The sequence below is a fragment of the Eschrichtius robustus genome, chromosome 15, assembly GCF_028021215.1.
Source record: "Eschrichtius robustus isolate mEscRob2 chromosome 15, mEscRob2.pri, whole genome shotgun sequence".
NCBI lineage: Eukaryota > Metazoa > Chordata > Mammalia > Artiodactyla > Eschrichtiidae > Eschrichtius > Eschrichtius robustus.
Window position 1 is genome coordinate 36786570 of NC_090838.1, and position 24066 is coordinate 36810635.

The following is a 24066-nucleotide window of genomic DNA, read 5'->3' on the forward strand; positions in this document are numbered from 1 at the left end:
TCAAAAATTGATTCAAGGCGGCGCTGAGCCCCGGGCGCACAGTGGGGGGGCGGCAGGCGTGGGGCAGGCATGGGGGCCTCACCGGCCTGGCACTAATGTCTCCCTTTGTGTCTCCCCCACTCCATCCTCTCCCCTGGCGCGCCGGGCCCTGCCAACCCTGCAGGACGGCCCCGACTTCCTCTCAGAGGAGGACCGCGGACTTAAAGCAATAAATGTAGATCTTCAAAGTGATGCTGCTCTACAGGTGGACATTTCTGATGCTCTTAGTAAGAGAGAGAAAGTAAAATTCACTGTTCACACACAGAGTTCATTGCCAAAGTTTTAAAAAAATGAGTTTTCTGTTGTTCGACAACACGAGGAACTTATCTGGCTTCATGATTCCTTCATAGAAAGTGAAGACTATGCAGGTTACATTATCCCTCCAAGCACCACCAAGACCTGGTTTTGATGCCTCAAGGGAAAAACTACAGAAACTTGGAGAAGAAGGGTCTATGACAAAGGAAGAATTCACAAAGATGAAACAGGAGCTGGAAGCTGAGTATTTGGCAATATTCAAGAAGACCGTTGCAGTGCATGAAGTGTTCCTGTGTTGTGTGGCAGCACATCCCATTTTGAGGAAAGATTTAAATTTCTGTGTCTTCCTGGAATATAATCAAGATTTGACTGTGCGAGGAAAAAATAAAAAAGAGAAACTTGAAGATTTCTTTAAAAATGTGGTTAAATCAGCAGATGAAGTAGTTGTTTCTTGCGTAAAGGATGTAGATGATTTCTTTGAGCATGAACGAACATTCCTTTTAGATTATCACAACCGAGTTAAGGATGCATCTGCTAAATCTGATAGGATGACGAGATCCCACAAAAGTGCTGCAGATGATTACAATAGAATTGGTTCTTCATTATATGCTTTAGGAACTCAGAATTCTACACATATATGCAAGTTTTTCTTAAAGGTTCAGAACTGTTTGATAAAACAAGAAAAAGTGTCAGCTGATGAGGACCTCAAACTTTCTGACCTTTTAAAATATTACTTAAGAAGAATCTCAAGCTGCTAAGGATCTCCTCTATCAAAGATCTAGGTCACTACTGGATTATGAAAATGGTAATAAAGCACTGGATAAAGCAAGAGTGAAAAATAAAGATGTTCTGTAGGATGAAACGTCCCAACAATTATGCTGTCAGAAATTTGAAAAAATATCTGTATCTGCAAGACAAGAATGTAGAGATTTTAAGACAAGAAGAGTTGCTGCATTCAGAAAAAAATTAGTGGAACTGGCAGAGTTAGAACTGAAGCATGCAAAGGTAGTGTCATATTAAAGATTTAATAATTTAAGTGACATAATTTAGTAATGAGTCAGTTATGAAACCTTATTCTAGTTTTAAAAATAGAGAATCTTAGAAATGAGAGGGATTTTAAAGACCATCTAATTTAAACAAGAATAATATCTATAATAGATCTAATGGTCAGCTTTGCAAGACTCTAGTACCTAATATGGAAAAACAGTATCATTTTTTGACTAGTTGTTAAAAAAAATAAATCTTCCTTAAAAAAAAAAAAAAACGGACTCAACAAATATGCTTTGAGTGCCTGCTTACTATTTACCAGACATTGTGCTAAATGCAGGCCTTAAAAATATAAACAAGTAGAATCCTCTGTCCTGGAGGTCATAATTTTGCAGGGAAAGAGAACAGCTACCAAGCAATGTGGTTGCTGCTATAACAGAACCAGAACCAGAGGAGAGAACATCCACCTGTCAGGTTGGTGGTATATATAGGAGTCAGGAACATGAATGCTTTAAGGAGGTGATACCTAAGCTGAGTCTTGAAGGAAGAATGTGAGTTCCCAGAAGGGCAAAGAAAGGGAAGGCATCAAGACACAGCATGTGCAAAGGCACAGAGGGGAGAGAGGTTGTCATTTGAAAGCATGTAGCGAGGCTGGATGTGTAGGATGTGCATGGCTGGAGAGCAGGACATGTTTGGGAAGTGATGACAGATGCCACTACAAAGATAAGCCAAATCATTAGGACGTTAAATACTATACTGAGGTATTTGGATTTTTATTGTGGAGATGGGGAAGTGGTAAAGAATTTTAAGCAGAAACATATAGTACTAATAGTGTCCTGAAAACAGCTTAAATAAAATGGAAGTTAGAGTGGAAAAAAGGGAGTCCAGCTTAAGAGGCTATTTTAGAAAAACCCAAACTCAGGAGAATTAAATGGAAATAATAATGTAACTAAGAAAGTACAGAGCTCGGTTTATCTCTTCTAAAAATCCTAAAAATCTGGTGTAAAATCCGAAAAATCTACCCTTTTGCTTTTGGCATTAATATGTTACTGAATCAGGTTCTACTAGCACAGGTTTAAGAATACACAAATTCAACAATACAAATGAGAAAATAAACTTCTGCTCCCCAATATACTGTTATTTTGAACATGTGACAACACTCCAGTACTCATAGGCCAGGCAAAATGTGTTGACTCACCGAACATGACAATATGCTAATATCCATCCATCGTCCACCAACACCCGCCTTTCAGGCCTGAAATTCATTTTCAAATCCATTCCATAAGCTCCATATACATGTACCAGGAGAGGTTTCTTCTGCAAGTCCTCAGAATCCGTTTTATGGAAAATAGTCATTGGCACTAATTTTCCATCCTGGAAATGCAGATTTACTATGCAGGTAAAGAAGTCTTTTCAAACAGTTTTAACCCCAATTTTATGTGCTGCTTATTGATGTTGAGCACCAACTTCATTTAATTAAGACAAAAGAGTTACGGTCTCTAAAAATCCCTCAGGGTCCTTAATTTTCAGCTACTCTGCTGACCTATAATAGTAACTAGAAAGGAACAGCAAGAGTCTGGGTTGAAAATAGTTTATTAAATGTAGCTTTTCAGGACAGTAAAGTGACTTTAAAGAGTTCTTCACTACTCAGTATAACTAATTTTTTTTTCTTTCAGGACAAGCCAAAATACCTATCAAGGTTAGACATACTAGCATGGTATTCTTCCTATACGTCCGGTTACGTATAGGCATTTCTCATCTTTGAATATATATACAAATATGCTAATTAAAGAAGTTTTAACAACTCAATTTTCTGTACTCAATAGTCAGAATTCTGAATCATTAAAACCTGAAATCTCTTACTGACCTAACACCCACCCACATCCTCTTCAAAGACCTATTTATTTTTAAAATGTTTAAAAGCGGTTTAAGTTTTACAAATTTTAACATCTGAATTATTTTTAGGGCAAATAACTATACTCCAGTATAGTTCACACTCAACTGACTTCCTTTCATAGAAAAAGGGTAGAAATGTTGGTTCTCACCCTGCTTACAGAAACTAATGAAAAAGCACTAGTTTACATAAGGAAAATAATATAACCAGGCCACTCTCCCCATTTTTTTCATTCCCATTTTGAAAACTTCACTTTGGGGCACTAGAGTGTTATCAAATAAGGAAGAACTCTTCCTCTCATTATTATACCCGTTATGACAGCGTAACTGAATTTTCACTTCTCAGTAAGATTCATTCTTATAAAATGATGCAGATTAATTTCTATAAAATAATCTTGTTGTGTTCATCTTCCTGCCTCCTACCCAACTTCACTTAAACAAGCAGAGAAAAACTTGTTGGTTGAAAACTTATGAAAAGGAAGAGGTAAGAATGGTAGCAAGTCCTGTGATGGCCTGAATCCCAGAGTTCATCAGCAGTGCAGAAATGCCTGTAGTTATAGCAGCTTCCCTTTAGCGGTTGCTTTCCTTCTTCCCTAATGTACGAAGAATCCCTTGGCTCTCCAAGAGCTTAGCTTCACTGTTCTTTCCGTTTGGGGTATAATTACAACATTTTGGGATATTGGTATAAATCCCATCTTTGTAAAACAAAACAAAGCCTAAACATATGTATTTTGTTGACAAAAACCAAAAATCTGGACGGTGATAATGTGTTAACAATGATTATTTCTATGCAGTAGAGCAAATAGGACTGAAAAGTAGTCATTTAAACTTTATACATTCTATATTTTTGCATTTGTTCTAATAAGCGTGTATTGCTTTTATAATATTAAAGTAGTCTTTGCTTAAAGATATTTTTTTAAAAAGTCAATGAATTAAAGAAAAAATTCACAAGGAAAAAAGGTTTCTGTTTTGATTCATTCTTTGTCAGTACATGCGAAATTATCTGATGTATGATGTGCTAAGCTCTGAGAATTCCTTAAATTCAAGACCACAGTTTATGTATTAATTTGTTCCTCCCTTGCTCAAATTTTCTTCTCTACTTACTACCTCCCCAACCTCCCACTGCCCCTGGACAATCTTCCCTCTTTTACGCTAGACTTTGGCCATACTGTTCTCCTTTATACTTCTTGAATGCATTATTTCTCCCTCAATTCAGAGCCTCTGCACAAAATAGAATCCTCCTTCCCCTTTTCTAGCTTAACTCTTGATCATCCTAGAGGCATTACTTCCTCAGAGAAGCTTTCCCCAATTTCTCCAGACGAGGTAAGGTCCCTTTACCATATGTTTCCACTGTACTCAGTACGTCTTCCTTGGCAGCAATCAGTACATTAGTAATTACTTCTTCAAAATCTAGCATCTTCCCCACTAGATTTAATCTCCATGAGGGCAGGGAGTCTATATTAGTCTAGTTCACTCTAGTCAATTGCTTACTACCTTCATAATTTTTGTCATAACTACACAGAAACTTTGATTATTTCCTTCTTTAAATCAACTTTTAATATTCAAATATACACAACACATGAAATCAAGGGCTTGCTATGATGGTTATAAATTTTCTAATCCATGTTTAAATAAATGCATGCGTATCAGAAGTTAAAAAAAAAAGTCCACGTACCCCCTAAAATCATTTGGGTGTTGCTGTGGAATGTGAGATCCACTTTACTAAACTGTGCTAATGTAATCCCAGCAATTGCACAATACTTGACAAATAGTATCCTTTCAACAAACAGAGGCTGACAGTGGGGATCACAAAGACTTACCTTGCTTTTGGCTTCTATACGTAAAACACGACTAGTCTTTGTGATTGGGTCTTCATGTCCAGTTTCCTCAAACAGTTTGCCTTCTGCAAACTTATATGTGTAATATTTAGGGGGGCGTATAGGAGAGCAAAGCTGAAAGGGGCAGTTCTTTGGGTCTGAATTTGTATCCATTATGAATCCACAGGCCCAAGGTGGGAGCTGAAGAAATAAAACAGTTATTTTTACTCTTTATCTAGACACTAAGTATTATTAATTAAATTTCTGGGTCTGCTCCAAACAAGATGATGTGGACATCAAATTTATTTTTATCCATTATCACATAATGCCTCATCTAAGGGTTACTTCAGCACAACAAAAAATATTTCAAGTGAAAAACAAAACTCTATGCAAATGACCAATAAAATAAGAAAAAAAGTACAGGAAAATGGTTTATCATGAATCTAGATTTACATGAAGTCTCCTTCAATAAAAAAGTTTATTTTGGGGGTATATAAACTTGGGCAATGAAACAGCAAAATGATTAAGAATAACAGCAAATCAAGTAGTAATTCCAGAACCCAGAGACATCTCCAAGATCTCTATTCTCATAGAAAATGAAATTTCTCACATGTGTTTTTAATCATTTACCCAGCAGCCCTTAGTCTGCTGCCTGGACAGCAGCAGTGATGACAGTTATTATTCCAGGGCTACAAACTGGCTCAGCAGCACTAAAGCATTTACAATTTGTTTTTAACTTTAGCTCCCAGGGTAACCATTGTGCAGAAGAAAACCTTTCCTGCACATCCACTCTGAGAGACTCACAGCTATTACGATTAAGATTCTTAACTTTAAGAAAAAAGGAAAGAAATCAAAATTTATTCTCTCGGAGCAGCAGGGTCCAGCCTCAAGCCTTCCACTAACATCCCTCTTACACCTTTTAAAGAACTCTAGTAAGCAGGCTGACAGTGTGTTAGAAATGGTACTGAGAGTCAGAACATTAAAAGAAAATTGCCTTTCTTTCCCTGAGTAATTGTAGAAAGAGCAAATTCCTTAGAAAATCAGAGGTCTTGGCACAGTAACGTCACTGGTGGGCACTATTCAGAAAGGGTAGGTGGGGGATGTATGCATAAAGAGTGTACCATTTAACCTGTAGAAACTATAGCCAAAGAGCTTATGTTCACAGAACAAGTTCCTTGTAATTAATCCAAAGAATCCATTGCCCCGAAACACTAGGGACATACATTTGCAATGTCTCTCTAAAAGAGTTCCTAATTTACTCTCCTCAGATTGTGGGCTATTTTCAAGGATAATTTGTTTATTTAAATATAAGCCATAACTAGAAAGAAAAATGTAATCATGAAAGTTGGGAAATCTGGTAGCAAAAGTGAAACGAGTAAAAACTGAGACCTTAGTGGGAAAAAAAGGAAGAAGCATTGCTATTAACCTTGTAACAGAGGCCTCAGATTGAGGGCACAAGGCTCCTCAGCCCTCAGGGGTGCAAGTTGTTCTCCCCTTTGGTGACACTTTAAAACATTTTCCATGTGACTCATGTAGTAAGCTTAGTTTTTTTGTTTTTTTTTTTAGTAAGCTTAGTTTCTGACTAAATGGTTCCAATAAATCAAAAAGTCTTTTGGGTGTATTTCTTAAACTAATGGGACCAAGGTTAAAGTTTTAATCATAACAAAAACTGTTCCAAGGCTATGGACTTTCTAAAGTTTGTCCAGCTGATATAGAAGTATTAACTATCTCAAGGATATCTTCAGCCACATTTCCTATTGAGATAAGCCTGCCGTATCATCTATGTATATTAATGAACAGAGCCTGAGAAGAATTATAAGCTGGCCAGGTGATATGCAGATATTCCTTGAGATATTTGACAGAAACAGGTTTAGTTTAAGCATTCTACCACCTAACCAGTCATTTCATCAAAAGAATGATTAAGACATACATGCTGAAAGAAAATCAGCCCAAGCATGCAGGCTGCTCCAGATGAATTGATGTTAGCACAAAGCAAAGCACTTCCTAATTTGCTTAAATTAAATATCATAACCAAATAATATAACTAAAAACATCACCAGGAAATACTGATGATATGATGACCAAGGATATGAGGCAATATATCAAGGGCGTGACATTTTCTATTGCTGAGATTGAGTTTATAAAGCTCTTTTAGTCAAGTGCCCACTGGGCAGAGATGTTACATACAGAAATACTTTATAATCCACTCACAGTATGGCTTACAGATGTCCTTTGTATATACCACTGGCTGTGCATATTAATCAGTGTTATACAGTTCATAAAAAGGCTCTGATCTATAAAATTCTCTTTAACTAGCTCCTGGTATATAATATAGTATTTGATTCCATGTGATGATGACTCAGAACATCATAATAGGTACTACAGGCTGGGAAAGGTCAAGGAATAAAGAAATAGAGGATACAGAATAAATGAAAGACATGATGTTTGTGTTAATGGAAGTTAAAAAAATGGAAACTGAGGCATATCTTAAAAATACAAAAAATATAAAAGCCCATATTTACTTAGAAATCAAATCTTAGAGCAAAGTCTCATGACATTCCTAATTCTGCAAGAATTTTGTTATAATAAATGCATTGCTAGAAATTATATATTTTCTCCCATCCCTATTCCTATAGACTGCAATAAGAACAGATGCTCTGCCAGTTTCTGGATTGAAGATGTCTGAATTCGGCATCAATTAGCAAGTGAAAAGACACACTCTGAATTCAGTAGATGAAAGCAGTAAGAAATTGCTGGAGATAAGAATCACCATTTTTGTTTTAGGACATTTATATAGCCTTCTAAGGCACTGGACATTACATTTGATAATTTGATTTCATGAAGTAGATGGAAAATTTTGGTTGTTTTATTTAGGCCCTAGTTATTTCTTATTTATACCACTGTAACAATCTCAAAACTAACCTCTATGCCCCTTATCTCTTGGTGCTTTGGTGTACTCTTAACATGGCTGCCAGATAACCTCATGAAGTACAGCTTGACTCCTCAAATTATTCCCCTGCCCGCAGACTTCACATGTTCCCCTCTTCATAATTTACGCATAAATTCACCACCTTGACAGTCAAAGGATGTCAAATCATAGCTTCATCCCCTAGAAATTTATTCTGCTTCAATAAAAATGAATTATTAGCAGTTTCCTGAACATTTTCTGAACTTCTCCAGCTTAGAGCTTCATTTGATGGACTTTCTCAGCCTAGAATACCATTCCCTTCCCCACCCATCAAAATCCTGTCTATCCTCTTCGGTTTATCTCAAATTCTACTTCCCCTCAAAGCTTTCCTGGGCCCTCTTCCTTTCCTTTGGGCCTCACAGCACATTTTATGTTTCTGATCCCACTTATTTAAACCCACCTTATACTTGATCTTTGTGTGCTAGTCTAATCTCATGATAAACTGTATTCTCCTTAAGGCCAGATATTTTGTCCTACTATCTTTCCATTCCAGAGTGCCCAATACAGTACTTTGCACATAGAAATTTGATAAACATCCAGTGAATTTACTGGAATTGCATTTTAACAAAAATTGTGATAATAGTACAGATGGGGACGTACAAGTGCTCTGTTTGCTGGTCACACAACTCTTTCCATATCAAGCAAAACAGAGGCCTCTCTTCTTCCCTTCAGTGCATGCTATCTAAAGTCACATATTAATGCTGCTTTAAAACTGGGCAATAACGTTACCGTTCACCAGTTTTAGCAATAAAATTGGCAAAGAGATGATGAAGACATGAGAATGCAGTGGCAGAAACATAGTAGCAGAAACACAGTGGGCATGACTACTATCCCCACTGGAGGTGTGGGATGGGAACAGGAGGCAGTGGTTAGGCACCAGCTGCCAAGTTGGCCTGAGTTATTACTATATCTAAAGTTGTAGAGATATGTGATATAGAGATATGCAGAAAGAGAAATACAATGGCACCTTACTTCTCAAATTCATGCTGTAAGACAGTATTTTTAAGTAAAAGTGCACAAAAAGGAAGGTCCTCTAAGTAATTCTAAAACAAACCTCCTAAACCTGATAAAGACCCAATATGCTAAATTCCATTTAAATTAATTTCCTTTTAAGAAAAAGTGTATTGGTATTATTCAAAATTTGATGTTCTGTTAATAAACTGCATGTATTTTGACTAACGTATTATCTTTTGAAAATTAAACATACCTTTAGAGACCGAACTGAATCGTCAGCCAGACCAATCACATTAACATAAAGTAGATTGCTATGCTTCAGGAATAGAACACAGTGATCCTTAAACATGTCCAAGTCTACAACTTTGGTATTTCTCTTCATTGTGAAAAATAAATCCCAATTCATAATAGCAGGGGTATCAGCTGCTGTTCTCATTAGCTGTGTGGAACAAAATTAGAAGAGATCTAGGTACCAGAACATGATTACTACAGCATCCAGAGATGAAACCACTGAAAACTAGACCACACTAGTCTTCACTGTTTTATGAAGAGCTGAAGGAACTAACTCTGCATCAGGGCTGAAGTGTGAACATCACCGTATGAATGAGCCCAGGCTAGCCTGCTGGGTGGGTATAGCCCAGTGCTTAGCTGACTGGTCAACCAATGGACATCTGAGTGAGAGTACAGCCAGTTGACTGTGGAACCGTCAATGAGCCGAGCCGAGACCAGTAAAAGAACTGCCTGAGATCAGTCCAAACTACTGACTCACAAAATCATGAGCTTATAAAAGTTTGTTAAGCCACTAAGTTTGGCTTTGATAACTATATATTTAGGATAGAGTATGTTTTCATTTACTAACCTTTTTAGGTACAATTAAAATATGAAGAGGTATTAGCTCTAAGGGAAGAGAAATGGGATTGGTTATACACAGGAAGGTAGCATTAGTTTTTACAATACCCAAAGTTTACAAAACAATAAACTCTTAGAGCAAGAAATGTTGATGTTAGTGTAACACTCCCTAAGAGCCTAAATGGGGACCAGGAGAATACAGGATTTACCTTGAATTCTGTAGGCTCGCCAACATTAGTGAGAATGTATAATTCATCATCTCTGTGTTCTACGTAGTAAAGGACCCCGTGTATTCGCTTCTGGATAAGTACTGGTGGGTCCCAAGGGCTCATGCCATCTATCAACCACACCTCTGAAGTGGTCTTGTTCATAATATTCATGGTGAGAAAACGACTGTCTTTTGTAAGATAAAGGAAAACAAAAAAGCTGCACAGAAGAAAGAGAGAGGGAGAGAGAGATACGAAAACCCAATAAATTTCAAATGCAGGCTATCCTATTAATGACAATATCTCACTGGTGTTCAGTATATATATTAATTTATAATGTAGATAGAAAATAAAAACTCCTTAGTGAATACTGCTTATAAAAACTGGCTATTATATTTCTCATTTCCTCCCCAAAGGCATTCAAAATAATTTTTCTCTAATATTTTATAATAAAAAATTTTCAAACATACAGTAAAGATGAAAGAAATGTAAGGTAAATACCGATATACCTACCACTAAGATTCAATCATGGCTAACATTTTGTTATACTGTCTTTATCGCATATCTATGTATCTATCAATCCATCTTTTTTTTAAAAATGCATTTCAGGGTAAACTACAGACATCATCTAACTCTCAATCACATTAATAGATTATAGGGCTTTTTCCTGAGAAGAGGAAATAAACTTCCTAGAGGAGATATGTAACTGTAGGGAAGAAAAGGGACACAGAGTTTCCTTTGTTTTTCTTCTCTGTGCATGTTGGATATCCTTTTTCCTATTCTCCTAGTTTTTACAACAAAACAAACAACAGGAAGAAAAACCCTCACAATCTCACTAACCTAACACATTTTTAAAATTAACTATTTTAATTTTTCTATTTTTCCTTCTAAGGCTTAATATTATTTATACATGTCTTTAAATAGATGTAGTTATTTAAAAAATATAGATGCAATTCTGGATTCTGCATTTAGGTTTGTTTTTTTTTTTTTTAAATTGGCTGCGCTGTGCAGCACATGGGATCTCAGTTCCCCAACCAGGGATAGAACCTGCGCCCCCTGCAGTGGAAGTGCAGAGTCTTAAGCACTGGACTGCCAAGGAAGTCCCTGCATTTCTTCTTACACATATTATCATCTTCCCCTACATTAGTTACACAGTCTGTGATCATTATTTTTAACGGCTACCTAATATTCTATTGAGTTGAATATCATAATTCTTAAAAATGTAGATTTTAATGTTTCATTGTAATAAATATAAAACGGAATATGTCATGAAGATAGTTTCCCTCTCCCTAACTTTAAAAAAAAATAATTAATTAATCTGGTTGTGCTGGGTCTTAGTTGCAGCCAGTGGGCTCCTTAGTTGCGCCTCACTGGCTCCTTTAGTTGTGGCATGTGTGCTCCCTAGCTGCAGCAGGTGGGCTCCTCAGCTGAGGCTTGCCGCCTCCTTAGTTGTGGCATGCGAACTCCCAGCTGCGGCATGCATGTGGGACCTAGCTCCCCAACCAGGGAACGAACCTGGGCCCCCTGCATTGGGAGTGCAGAGTCTTAACCACTGTGCCACCAGGGAAGTCCCTCTTCCTAACTTTTATAATCATTTCCTTAGGATAGATTCTTAGTAACAGAAATACTGTTTTAGTGATTAAGTATTTTTATGACTCTTGATCAATATAATCAAATATTATCCCAAGAGCATTACACTAATTCATATTGACACACTGGATGCCTTTAAATATTCTACCTACATGTTTCCTTATTACAAAAGTAATTCACACTGAAAATATGAAGAATATAAAGAAGGCTGATAACCCTGAATTCCACTCCCCAGAGATAAGCATTTTGGTAAAATTCCTTTTGTATTGGACTACATTACCATGTTTGTCAATTTTATTTCTTTGCAATGTGTCCATTTTAAACTTGGTGATGTAGTTTAAATTATTGGTCTATAACCATCTCTTTATAAATTAAGGACATTAACTTGTCCTTTTGTTGAAAATACTTTCCCCCATTTTGTCATATGGATTTTATTTGTTTACAATAGTTTCTGACATAAGAGTCTAATATTTTAGATAATCAAGAATATTGGTACTACCCCTTGTAATTTCTTCTACTGATTTTATGCTCTGGAAATATTTCAACCAAGCTGAGTGAAATACATATATTTTCACCTAGGGTTTTTTTTGATGGTTTTATTTTTACCAATAGATCCTTTAAATCTTTTAGGAATGTATGCTGATGTACGAAGTGATGAAAATTGTTTTCGTCCAAATATTCAATATTTACATTCTAGGGTGTGTTTTAGGGTTATCTATTCTGGTCTCTTTTATTGGTCTGTCAATTTGTATTATTTTAACTGTTGTGCTTTCACATGTTTTAATATATTGTTGTAAGGCAAATCCCCTGCCCTATTTTGCTCTTTATCTTCAACACTTCCTTTGCTATTTTTATCTACTTATTTATGTGTAATGATGACACAGGTAATCAAAAGATAAATTACTCAGTCAATTATCTGGCAGACATGTGGTTACAGGGAAGTGAGAACACAAGCAGCTCTGTAAGTAACAGTTTTCTTAGAAACAGAAGTAAAGTTGTGGTAACTACCAAGCAAAAACCTACAGTAGATACACAAAATATAAAGAGAAGGGAATCAAACTATAGCACTATGGAAAATCATCAATTCATTAAGGAAGACAGTAGGAAAGAACTGGGAACTATTGATCCAAAGCAGCTAGAAAACATGAAAAAGATGGCATTAGTAAGTCTTTAGCTGTTATAAATTACTCTAAATGTAAATGAATTAAATTCTCCAATCAAAAGGCATGTAGTGGCTAAACAGATAAAAAAAGAACTAACTATATGCTGCCTATAGTAAGAGATTCATTTCAATTTCATGGACATACATAGGCTCAAAATAAAGAAAAAGACATTCCACACAAGTAGAAACCAAAAGGGAGCAAGGGTAGCTATACTTATATCAGACAAAATAGACCTTAACTCAAAAGCTCTAACAAGAGATAAAGAAGGCCACTACATAATGACAAAGGTGTCAATTCATCAAGAAGATTTATAACAAGCATAAATATATATGCACTCGACATCAGAACCCTCAAATATATTAAGCAAATATTAACAGATCTGAAAGGAAAATAGACAACATAATAATAGTAGGGGACTTTAGTAGCCCACTTTCAACAATGGATTGATCATTCAGGCAGAAAATCAGTAAGGAAACCGTGGACGTGAACTATACTTTAGAACAAATGGATCTAACAGACGTATACAGAACATTCTGTCCAACAGCAGCAAAAATAAAAAAAACCATTCTTCTCAAGTGGACCTGGAACATTCTCCAGGAAAGATTATGTGTTAGGTCACAAAATAAGTCTTAACAGGAAAAAAACTGGAAAATTCACAAATATATGGAAATTAAACAATACACTCCTAAACAACCAAAGGGTCAAAGAAGAAATCAAAAGGGAAATTAAAAAAAAAACTTGAAGTAAATGAAAATGGAAATACTACACACCAAAACCTATGGGATGTAGCAAAAGCAGTTCTAATAGAGGCATTTATAGCAATAAACACTTACATTAAGAAAAAGGAAAAATCCCAAACAAACTTCACACCTCAAGAAACTAGAAAAAGAAGTTATAAAGTAATTTTGGCAAACCTTACTTGTGAGAGCAGAATACTGAAACCTGGGGATCAAAGCAAACACAGTAAAAAAAACAGCTCAGTCTTCGAAGTTCTACGAAGACCTTTATTACATTTTCTCTACTGGTATGCTGCTTTTCCCTCTTGGTCCTTCCCTTTGGATTAGGGCTGTTAAGTACAGTTAACCCCTGAACAACATGGATTTGAACTGGTGGGGTCCACTTATACACAGATTTTTCTCAATAAATACATACCACACTACCACACCATCTGCGGTTGGCTGAATACTCTGATATGGAACAGTGGATAAAGAGGGTCAACTGTAAAGTTATAGGTGGATTTTCAACCACACGGGAGTCAGTGCCCCTAACCCCCAGTTGTTCAAGGGTCAACTGTATTCAGAATCGACAAACTAATCTGTGCTTTAGAGATCAGATGCCAAACTAGGTTTAAACATACTTAATTATGGTTAATTCTTTTTGGGGTAGAAAAAGCAAGCTAGAAGCCAAAAATCAAGAATCTTAAATGTATGTATAACTCAATCTTAGAACTTAGGATAGTAACAACATACAGCAACTAAGTACCTCATTCAAGGGTATAGCTCATAGGGTCAATTTTGAGTTTTATTCACAAGGTGGAAAATGGTTCACAATCGTAAGTCATTGATACAATGTAATAAATTACTAGCTTAAACTGTCATCTCCAAAAGATATCCTTGACAAATGACACATAAAGTAGTGGATCGTATGAATAGCTGGTTCTAGTAAATTCTCATTAAAACAATCAGCATCAGAAAAAAGCAATGACAGCATTACTGAACCCAGAATGTTAGTTCTATGGGTTGGAATAATACAATTTCTCCAGACCTCAAGTTCTTTATATAAACTGGGTGTTGTGTAAGATTTTCGTTAAGGTCCTTGTCAGCTCTGAGATTTTATTAAGTGAAGGGTTACTTTTCTTGTTTTGGGTATCAATTTTACTGTCATAGATTTGGTGTTAAAGATCATTTTTCTCTCTTGCAAAATCTGTTCAGACATTGTCCAAATTATACTGTAAAAGGTGACAGGACCCTGGTGTTAAGAAATAATTTATCATAAATCATTTGGAAAAGTATATCTGGGTAAGAGTTAAGGGATTTTGCCAGATAAATTTATTATCATTTCCTCCCAAGCCTGGTTAAGTGGTAATATGAGGCATAAGTCCTGAAGCAAAAAGAATTAGCTTTAAGGAGGAATTACCAAAGTATTGGGGAAAGTAAAATTTAAAGACCAATGTATATCATGGTTCAAAGCAAAGCAATTTAAAATTCAGATAAGCTATATGAAATAAATAGTGAATTCTGTGTAACTGACACCATGGTTATTCTAGTTATGACTTACAAGAGATTCATAACTGCTGCATGGAAACCATATTAAATGTTTGATTAACAACTCCTCTCATGTGTCAGTACAGAGAGAATGTTAATAACTCAGCATTTGAGTCTAATGATATATTTGTGTTCACTCTGAAGTCTGAATATAACTAATTTCCAATTTTGAATCTAAACCACCTACAAAAGAATGCTTATGCTCCTCTTAGCCTTATTATATCTGATTACAGCCAAAATCAACGTTTTAAGTCAACCAAGAGCAGCACTTCAGATAACTAGAGAAATACTCTGAAGAAAAAGACTTAATTGTATTGTTTTAGTACCTTGGGTCTTTTTCTGTGTAAAAACGTTCATTACGCCTGTTATCACCAAAAGTGGCTCGATATACATCATGACAGCGAAGGTTCCTCTGGAAGGTGTAGAATAAAACATCTTCATCTTCTTCATCCTTTACCCATTCTAAAAGAAAATAATTAAAGAATTATATATATCCACCTACTTACAGTTTAAAAAAAAAAAAGGCACAGTGCATTCTAATTTTGAGTGCCAAATAGAAGAGATGTGCAAGTTTATCCCTGGAAATCTAAATCTAACATAGGTTTGACTATGTCTAACCCTGTTATTTATAAGCCACAGATATTTCCAGAGAATAAGATACTACTACATCAATTCTAAGTTTTCAAGTAGTTATTAGTCTCAGGGTACTCAAGTTTCTAAATAAGAGATGAATATTCAATATTTAAGAAAGACTTTGGTAAAGTCACATTTGCTTTCAGGAGATGAATTATGTTTAAATCTACAACCTCTAAATCTGAGGAAATTTTGGACCATTTTCTCTCATGCCTAAATGTTTTCTGTCTGTTTTCAAGCCACAGGATACCTCAAACTACCAAATATGGTGTTTTCTAGATCTTACCAGAAGCTGTCAATGAAAGTTTTCACACAATTACATCATGACTGCCACCTGGCTGACAGCGACTGTAAGACATTATTGTATAGTATGCATTCTGATTTTAGAGAGGTTAAAGTGTACACGAGGTATGCCTTAGAATCAATTAGATACGGTATAATTTCTATTCACTGCAAAAGCATTGTTATTAAACAATGGGGAAATATATGGCAGAAAATGAAAATGGAGGATAAAGTATAAACATATATATCACTCAGTGATAAATGATAAAATTTAAAGTTGGTTCTACTGGTAAAAATATCATAGCTTTTATTGAATAAGTTAGTTCATCGTGTTCCAGAGTTCCTTGGTAGTGACCCTGGGCAATGCGCTATAATGGCTCAACAAGATGATGTGAAATGAAAAAATCATACCCAAGCTTAAAGTTGAATAAAATATTAAGAGACAATTTTTATGTGAAAATGTACTCTAAATAATAGCAAAGAATTACTGATATATTAACATACACTGTACAACCTGGACTCTGATTACAATACTTTTAAAAACATGAACATGAATTTGGATATTTAACTAAAGAAGGGAAGGTCTCCTGAATAAGAGGCACAGAGGAAGGTATGGAGTCCACAGGGATAAACAGATCAGGCATTCATCTTCTCATTCACTCACGTGAGCAAGTAAAAATGTTTGCAAAGTGTGGACAATTCTCTTTACTGTTGCCTTTTCAATGTAGAAGACTGTTTTGGTTGGTGGCTTACCAAAACTGGACACATTTGGGAAAGAAGCTTCCATTACAGGTTGATCACTGAGCTTCACAACTACACAGGTAGATGCTTCAGAATCTTCAGTTCTTATCTTGGCAGCCACATATTTTTCATCAGGAGCAACTCTGATACAATCAATGAAGGGTTGCTCTAATTTAAGTTCCTCCAAATTGAACAAAACTTCATAATTATCATTGTCTGCTGCATAAAGGAAAGGATAAAGGAGATAATTCCACAAAATATACTTCAAAAAATTTTAAACTGTATTTCAATGTTTTAAACTAGCATTCCCCTTTTGTAAGAGGCTACATTTTGGCGTCTTCGAACACTGACAGCAGTTTGACGTGTACAGAAAATGGCATTAGTATTTAATACTACCCTACGCTATTCAATATTATTCAATGCATCAACCTATGTAATGTTACTTGATAGTTATAGTCTAATATTTGTAGACCATATAGAACCCAGAAAAGTAAGAAAACGTAAGTGACCCTGAATAGTCTACATAGTGCCTTGCACAGTATCCAGGATTTGGTAGATGCTCAAAAAATGCTGGTTCCCACCTCCATTCTCTCTGCCAAAGCTTTTGAATGTAGCTGTTAATTATATCTTAGGCAAACCCAGAAATTAAAAAACTACTCATTTAAAAATAGAGAAAAAAATCAGAAATTGAAAACAGATATTTTCTATACTTTTGAAAAATCAATATCAAATTTCCAATGAAAAATGTAAAACCTGAAAAATCAGGTATTTCTTACAAGGAAAAACTGTTTTGTACCTTCTTCATCTTTGGAACGAACCAAACAGCAGCCCTCTTGATAATAAACAAAACCACCATGTTTAATCTGACAATGAAAAGAAACAAATGGTTTATTTAATTACAATTTATTCAATAATTTAAAAACAATTTAATTGTTTAGTGATCTGACTAGTCAAGATGAAGAAATGAGATCTTTTATAAGCAGACGTGTTGCAGTCTATGAATGAACATATAAAAAATACAAAATGAATCACTTTTTACAACATAGTGATTAAGATATGGTTTTCATATGTTTACAATCAATCACTGCAGGAGTTTCTAATACATAAATGTAAGAGGCAACAAAGAGAAGGCATTAACGAAACCTACGTCAGTTATGACTGTACAAACCATTTTAGCTTTACTTCTGGAACGTTTGACAACTAACAGAGATCAAGTGGCATCTTTAAGATAATCCAAAATGATGCAGATGCGGAAACTGTGACTTAGACTAGTCTGAAAACCCAGTCAATTACTTTCTGAGAGTCTTTCCTTTAAAATATGCTGTCACTGCCAATTGTCCACGGTTTGATATGATTTTACACAAAGCATCTCACCCTCTGTGAGGGTGACAGATATAGACAATTTAAGATTGAAAGACTATTACCAATATATGAATCATGCTCTTGTCTAATTCTTACATATTAAATGCAACTGATTGATATGATTTCAGGTAGCTTAAGACAATTACTACTTGCTAGTTAGTGGCACAATTTGAATCTGGAATTCCTCATTCTTAACCTATTGCTATTTCCATTCTACTACATACGTAATTTTCATTCATAAGCTGTGGTTCTGTTTTCCAATCTTATCGAAAAATTTTCAACATGCATGTTCAATCTGTTTCAACTGAATATTTATGACTGTGGTAACCACAAAACAGTCAAGCAAATACTTGGATTTCATGGTATTATACTATTTAAAGTGAATTTTCTTTTATTAAAAAAAGTACAGATAGAACAATCAAATACTTTTCAAGTAATAAAACATTATGAGTTAGTTTCATTTGAACTTCTCCTGGGAGTATTTAAAAAATTTAAAAACAGAATTGATTTTTTCCAAAAACCAGAATTAACATTATATGCTTGGAAATTCATCTTGGCTTTGATCTTTATAACTTATTTAAAGGACCATACTCAGCTTACTCTTTGTTCTTTAAGTTTTTCAGCATATTTTAAAGGCCAAAAGCAGTCTAATTTTGATGTGGGATTATGTTTATAAATCACAAGGTATTTTATTTGTATCCTGACTGGTAATATCATATTAAAAAAATATATATAACATATCCTACCTCTGCATTGATGATTTCGTATTCTTCTTGTGGCTGTGTTTCTAATTTTGTTCTCACTTTTTCAAATGCATCCATGTTTTCTGAAAGGGATTTTTCGTTTTCTTGTTTAATAGGCAAGAAATCCTGGAAAAAGTTTTATTAGTATGACCATAATATTTCGACTAGGGAGAAAACCTTTGCTTTTTAAAGGTAATTATTATTTCCTTTTCATTCAAGTACTACAATGTTAGGTGTATACCTATGAAATAATATGCATTTCACAGATCTTAAATGTTGTTTCATAAGCTCAATAAATTATTTCCTCTTTTTCATTTAAAAATGTAAACAAGGTGGATACTTGATGACTATACTATTAATTTAAATGGATAAGTCCTTAGGATGCAGTAGTACTAAGAAGCGTTGGAAAGTCTTCAGAAATACTATGAGAAAGAAGTAAAGGAAGTCCTATGAACATTTACATATTTAATAGCCAGGTGTGAGAAGTAGAAGTCTACAGAGTTTTATAAAGTACTGAAATACCTCCTAAAAAGGGGAAAACGTCAAAGGGAGAGGAAGACATCATCATTACGTTCACTATTATTTTATTCACAGCAAGAGTTATGATAAGAAGTTTTTCGTACTTATATCTTCATTAGCCATAATTTTCTTCTCGTGGAGATAAGGAATCCTCCGAATAGAACTGTTTATTAGCTCAAAAGGCAAAATAATGCTTTATAAAACAGAGCTTCTCTTTGAGGTTAAAAAAAATGATATACTCATCCTCAAAAAGGAAAAATAATGGAAAATTAACAAGTAGAGATATAGGTGAAAGCTAAATAAAGCACTCAGTGTCTTATTAGGAGTATCTAATAAGCTAACAGCTTAAGTTGATCTCTGGTGAGCATATAAATATCATATGAATTATTAAAATTTGGATAAGGCAAAACCTCAGTTGTCAAATAAAAAAAAGGGTTGAATAATTCAACATTCCACAGGTTTCTCTTGCTTAAGGAAAATAATTCTAGCCAAGATTTTATATGTCAGCTTTCTGCCAAAGATGACAACTGTAGTGATTTGTGCCAGAGAGAGCACTAAGCCTTTGGTTAGGACCTGCAACAGCTGGTAAATATTTATTGCACAAGGGTATCCATGATACTTTACCAACAGTGTAGAGAATGTAAGCTATAAATATAGTTTTATATCACAAAGAGTTTACACAGTCTAAAATTAAACACAAGAATAAAACAGAAAAATCACCAAAGGAAATTAAATGAAAAAATAATCATTCTCACAAAGTTTTTTAGACTTTTTGAGATGCTTTATGATTTGGATTAGATTCACATTATCAACAATGGCTGTTACAGTAGTCTAAATCATTCAGTCTCTACTTCAACTGAAGTCTCTACTTCAATTATAAAATTAATATGACTGAGTAATGATTTGAAATTCAAATTCTAAAGGCTCATTTTTTTTAGAATTTCTACAAAATCTAGTGTTAATCTTTAGTGAGACAAAATATCTATACCAATAACTTCCTATTATCACCCAAAGCACAAATCAGAAGATGGCTACAAATTTATCTTGAAACTATAACTTAGTGGTAGAGGCTACCTTTTCACATCCAGATATATGATTACCTATTCTCTTAATTCCTATTAGAACTTTTGAAGTAGAGTCAGGATGGCTATGAAGAGAGTATCTCTTTCTACTACCTTGCAGCTCCTAGCACACTGTAGGTGAGGAGCTGGGCCCTGCCACTTTTAAACACCCATTCTTATTGAGAGCCATGGCCAATGCCGGGCTAAGGCAACAGAGCTGGGCCCAATATCTGTCCTCCTAAACTTATTTTACACTCTTGATTAACTTTTTTCTGTGTCACAAATCCTAATAAACTGAGCTTACCTGAACCAAAATAACCCTGAAAGCAATAGGATTTTTAACTGCCTTAATAAAATGGAAGTAGAATTCGAGAGTTTTGTAAATAATTCCTCAAAAGGAATTACTTCCAGGGAAACTGAGATTTTATATAATAATCATAAAGTACTCCAAATTGGTTTTCGTTTACATTCCGTCCCCAAGAATACCCACTGGGTGTTTTAAGCTTTCATTTCAATGCCAGCTAGCATTACCATTAGGGTATGCAGCTAAACCTATCCATTTTAGCCAAGTATCTTAATGCAGGGGTTCCCAACCTCTGGGCTGCTAACTGGTACCTGTCCGTGGCCTGCTAGGAACCGGGCCATACAGCAGGAGGTGAGCGGCAGGCGAGCGAGCAAAGCTTCATCTGCAGCTCCCCATCGCTCACATTACTGCCTGAACCATCACTCGCACTACTGCCTGAACCATTCCCCCCAATGCTCGCATTACCACCTGAACCATTGCTAGCATTAGCACCTGAACCATCCCCCCAGCCCTGGTCCATGAAAAAATTGTCTTCCACAAAACTGGTCCCTGGTGCCAAAAAGACTGGGGAACACTGTCTTAATACATGAATAGTCTATTGGTTTTAAGGGAATATACTACCTAAAGGAGTTGAGGTGAGGAGAGCTTTAAATTTTAAGAAAGTTACATGTACAGTATCACTCAATTAGTGGAAAAAAGAAGCATTCCTTCCCACCTTCTGGGTCGCCAACCACAAAACCATTTTACACAGAAACTCATAAGACAAGAGAATGGAATATGTAAACTTCACATTTTATTAATTAATTTATTTTTTGGCTACACTGCGTGGCATGCAGGATCTTAGTTCCCCAACCAGGGATCAAACCTGTGCCCCCTGCAGTGGAAGCATGGAGTCTTAACCACTGGACTGCCAGGAAAGTCTCTGTAAACTTTATTATAGCAAATAATAATGAACTCTACAAACAAAAAACAGCACAACAGAAGAACAGTGGGCAGCTTTTAGTCAAGATGGTGCCATTAATTAATGGCTCATTCCAAGTCTGGGGCAGGAGGAGTAAAAAGTAGGCTTAGGTCATTTTGTGTCAGAAAGCAAGAAGTGCTCAAAGGTTCATGGAGATGTGTCAAAAGAACACAAAGGCCAGTTTAAAGGGGTTCCTACTAGCCACATTTGGAACAATTTGAGCATCAAAAACAATAATGACTGTAATTGATTATAATAAACTGAAAAAAATAAAAACAATAATTTAAAAAAAAGCAAAAAACAAAACACACACCTAACTAAAATAAAAAAAATAATAATAAAAAATAAAAAACAAAAAAAGGGGGAAACTCTTCTTAACAGAATACTACCACCTAATAAATGTAGAAAGAATAATAGAAATAGAAAATCATTAGCACCCCCCAGTGAAACAAATGATTAGAGTAAAGATCATCCATGGTTAGTAAACTCATTAGATGAAATGATGTCAGGTAATAAAATATTTGCACAAAGTATTACCCTAAGTCTACTTAGTAACTGCAAAGGGAATAATGGTCCATTAACAATGGAGAGAACTAGCAGTTACCACCTTAACTGAAATTATCAAGCTTAGCATCATTAACAGTGGGACAAACTGAGATTATGTGTCTCCTGAAATAATGTAATATGAAACATTTCAATTTAAGACAGAAAAAGAGAAGAGTAAACCTAAAGGAACTAGAAGAAAGGAAATAAAATTAATTTGTTTCAATTAAATTGATACAGTAATTAACGAGAAGACTAACAAAATTAAAAAGTTGGTTCTTTTAAAAAATGTACTAAGAAAGACATGTATAGCAAAACTGATTAAAAAAATGATAAAACATTACGAATGAAAAAGTTGGCATAATTACAGAAATAGTAAAGATTATTAAAACTTACAATAACATTCTTTATGCTAATATATTTGAAAACATGATAAAATGGATAATATTCCAGAAAATAAATTACCAAAACCAACTCAAAAAAAAGAAAAGCTGTATAAGCTAATAAATATCAAAGAAATTGATAACTAAGTGTTCCCTTCTTAAAAGAGACACAAAACCCAGATACTTTCAAAGGTAGCTTTCTCTAATCCTCAAGGGAAAAATAATCTCATATGTCAACTATTTAAGGAAAAAAATGCCAACTATTTAAAACTACTCAACTTATTTTATCAGGCTAATATAACCCTGACACTAAAACTAGACAGTGACAATATTAGACAATTAAAAACCAGTCTTACTGTAAAATATGGATTGAAAAAACTCTAAAATAAAATTCATAAATCAATGTATTTTTAAAAAGCACAAAATAAAAACAATAATAGTAACAATAAAATCCTATGTGATCAAGTAGGATTTACCTTAAGAATGAAAGGATGGGGCTTCCCTGGTGGCGCAGTGGTTGAGAATCCGCCTGCCAATGCAGGGGACACGGGTTCGAGCCCTGGTTTGGGAAGATCCCACATGCCGCGGAGCGGCTGGGCCCCGTGAGCCACAATTACTGAGCCTGCGCGTCTGGAGCCTGTGCTCCGCAACAAGAGAGGCCGCGACAGTGAGAGGCCCGCGCACCGCGATGAAGAGTGGCCCCCGCTTGCCACAACTAGAGAAGGCCCTCCCACAGAAACGAAGACCCAACACAGCCATAAATAAATAAATAAATAAATATTTAAAAAAAAAAAAAAAAGAATGAAAGGATGGTTCAACGTTAGAAAAATCCATCAATCACAAATAAGGAAATAAATCTTAGGCCCATTTCAATTAATGCAGAAAAAAACCAGAAAATAATGCACTTAAAAAAATGATAAAAACCTTAAATTAGGAATAGAGAGGGGCTTCCTTGACTTAATAAATGATCTCTGTGTTTTTTTACACAAAACCATACTAATCATCTGTGAAACTCTTTTCAAGACTCTTAAATATATTCATTTAAAATATCTAGTTATATTTGCTGTTTATTTTCTTACTCAAAAAGTGACTGTTAAATGAAGGAAAGTGATTGTTTCCAATGCTCCCTGCTTCTAATTTCTCTCCTTGAGCCCAGTAAGATTTTTGCCCTTCTCATTCCACTGACTGCTCTTGTCAAGGTCACTGATGGCCAGAGATATTATGGGGGGCAGAGACAAGATGGCAGAGTAGAAAGATGTGAGCTCACCTCTTCTTATGAAAACACCCAAATCACAACTAACTGCTGAACAACACTGTCAAAAAAATCCTGGAACCTACCAAAAGAAAGATATCCTACACCCAAAGACAAAGAAGCCACAACGAGATGGTAGGAGGTGGGCAATTGTGATAAATCAAATACCATACCCATCGGGTAGATGACCCACAAACTGGAAAATAATCGTATCACAAAAGTTCTTCCACAGGGGCAAAAGTTCTGAGTCCCACATCAGGCTCACCAGCCTGGGCGTCCGGCAATGGGAGGAGGAGC

At 35.3% G+C, this 24066-nt stretch overlaps 1 protein-coding gene and 1 pseudogene across 6 annotated transcripts in view; one reads left to right on the forward strand and one right to left on the reverse strand.

Moving 5' to 3' along the window:
- Nucleotides 1-24066, reverse strand: part of PREPL (prolyl endopeptidase like) — a 62451-nt gene that overhangs the window by 8635 nt on the left and 29750 nt on the right. For 4 of the 6 annotated variants that reach the window (XM_068563879.1, XM_068563882.1, XM_068563881.1 and 1 more), the window contains 8 exons: nucleotides 18750-18872; nucleotides 17438-17504; nucleotides 16654-16860; nucleotides 15312-15447; nucleotides 9972-10188; nucleotides 9167-9352; nucleotides 4995-5192; nucleotides 2480-2655 (listed from right to left, as the gene is read on the reverse strand). In XM_068563879.1, coding sequence (XP_068419980.1) covers nucleotides 2480-2655; nucleotides 4995-5192; nucleotides 9167-9352; nucleotides 9972-10188; nucleotides 15312-15447; nucleotides 16654-16860; nucleotides 17438-17504; nucleotides 18750-18872 — 1310 coding nt within the window. The remainder of the gene's footprint in view (nucleotides 1-2479; nucleotides 2656-4994; nucleotides 5193-9166; nucleotides 9353-9971; nucleotides 10189-15311; nucleotides 15448-16653; nucleotides 16861-17437; nucleotides 17505-18749; nucleotides 18873-24066) is intronic. The other 2 variants (XM_068563884.1, XM_068563883.1) reach the window with 1 other exon arrangement.
- LOC137778106 (sorting nexin-6 pseudogene) lies at nucleotides 121-1314 on the forward strand (annotated as a pseudogene).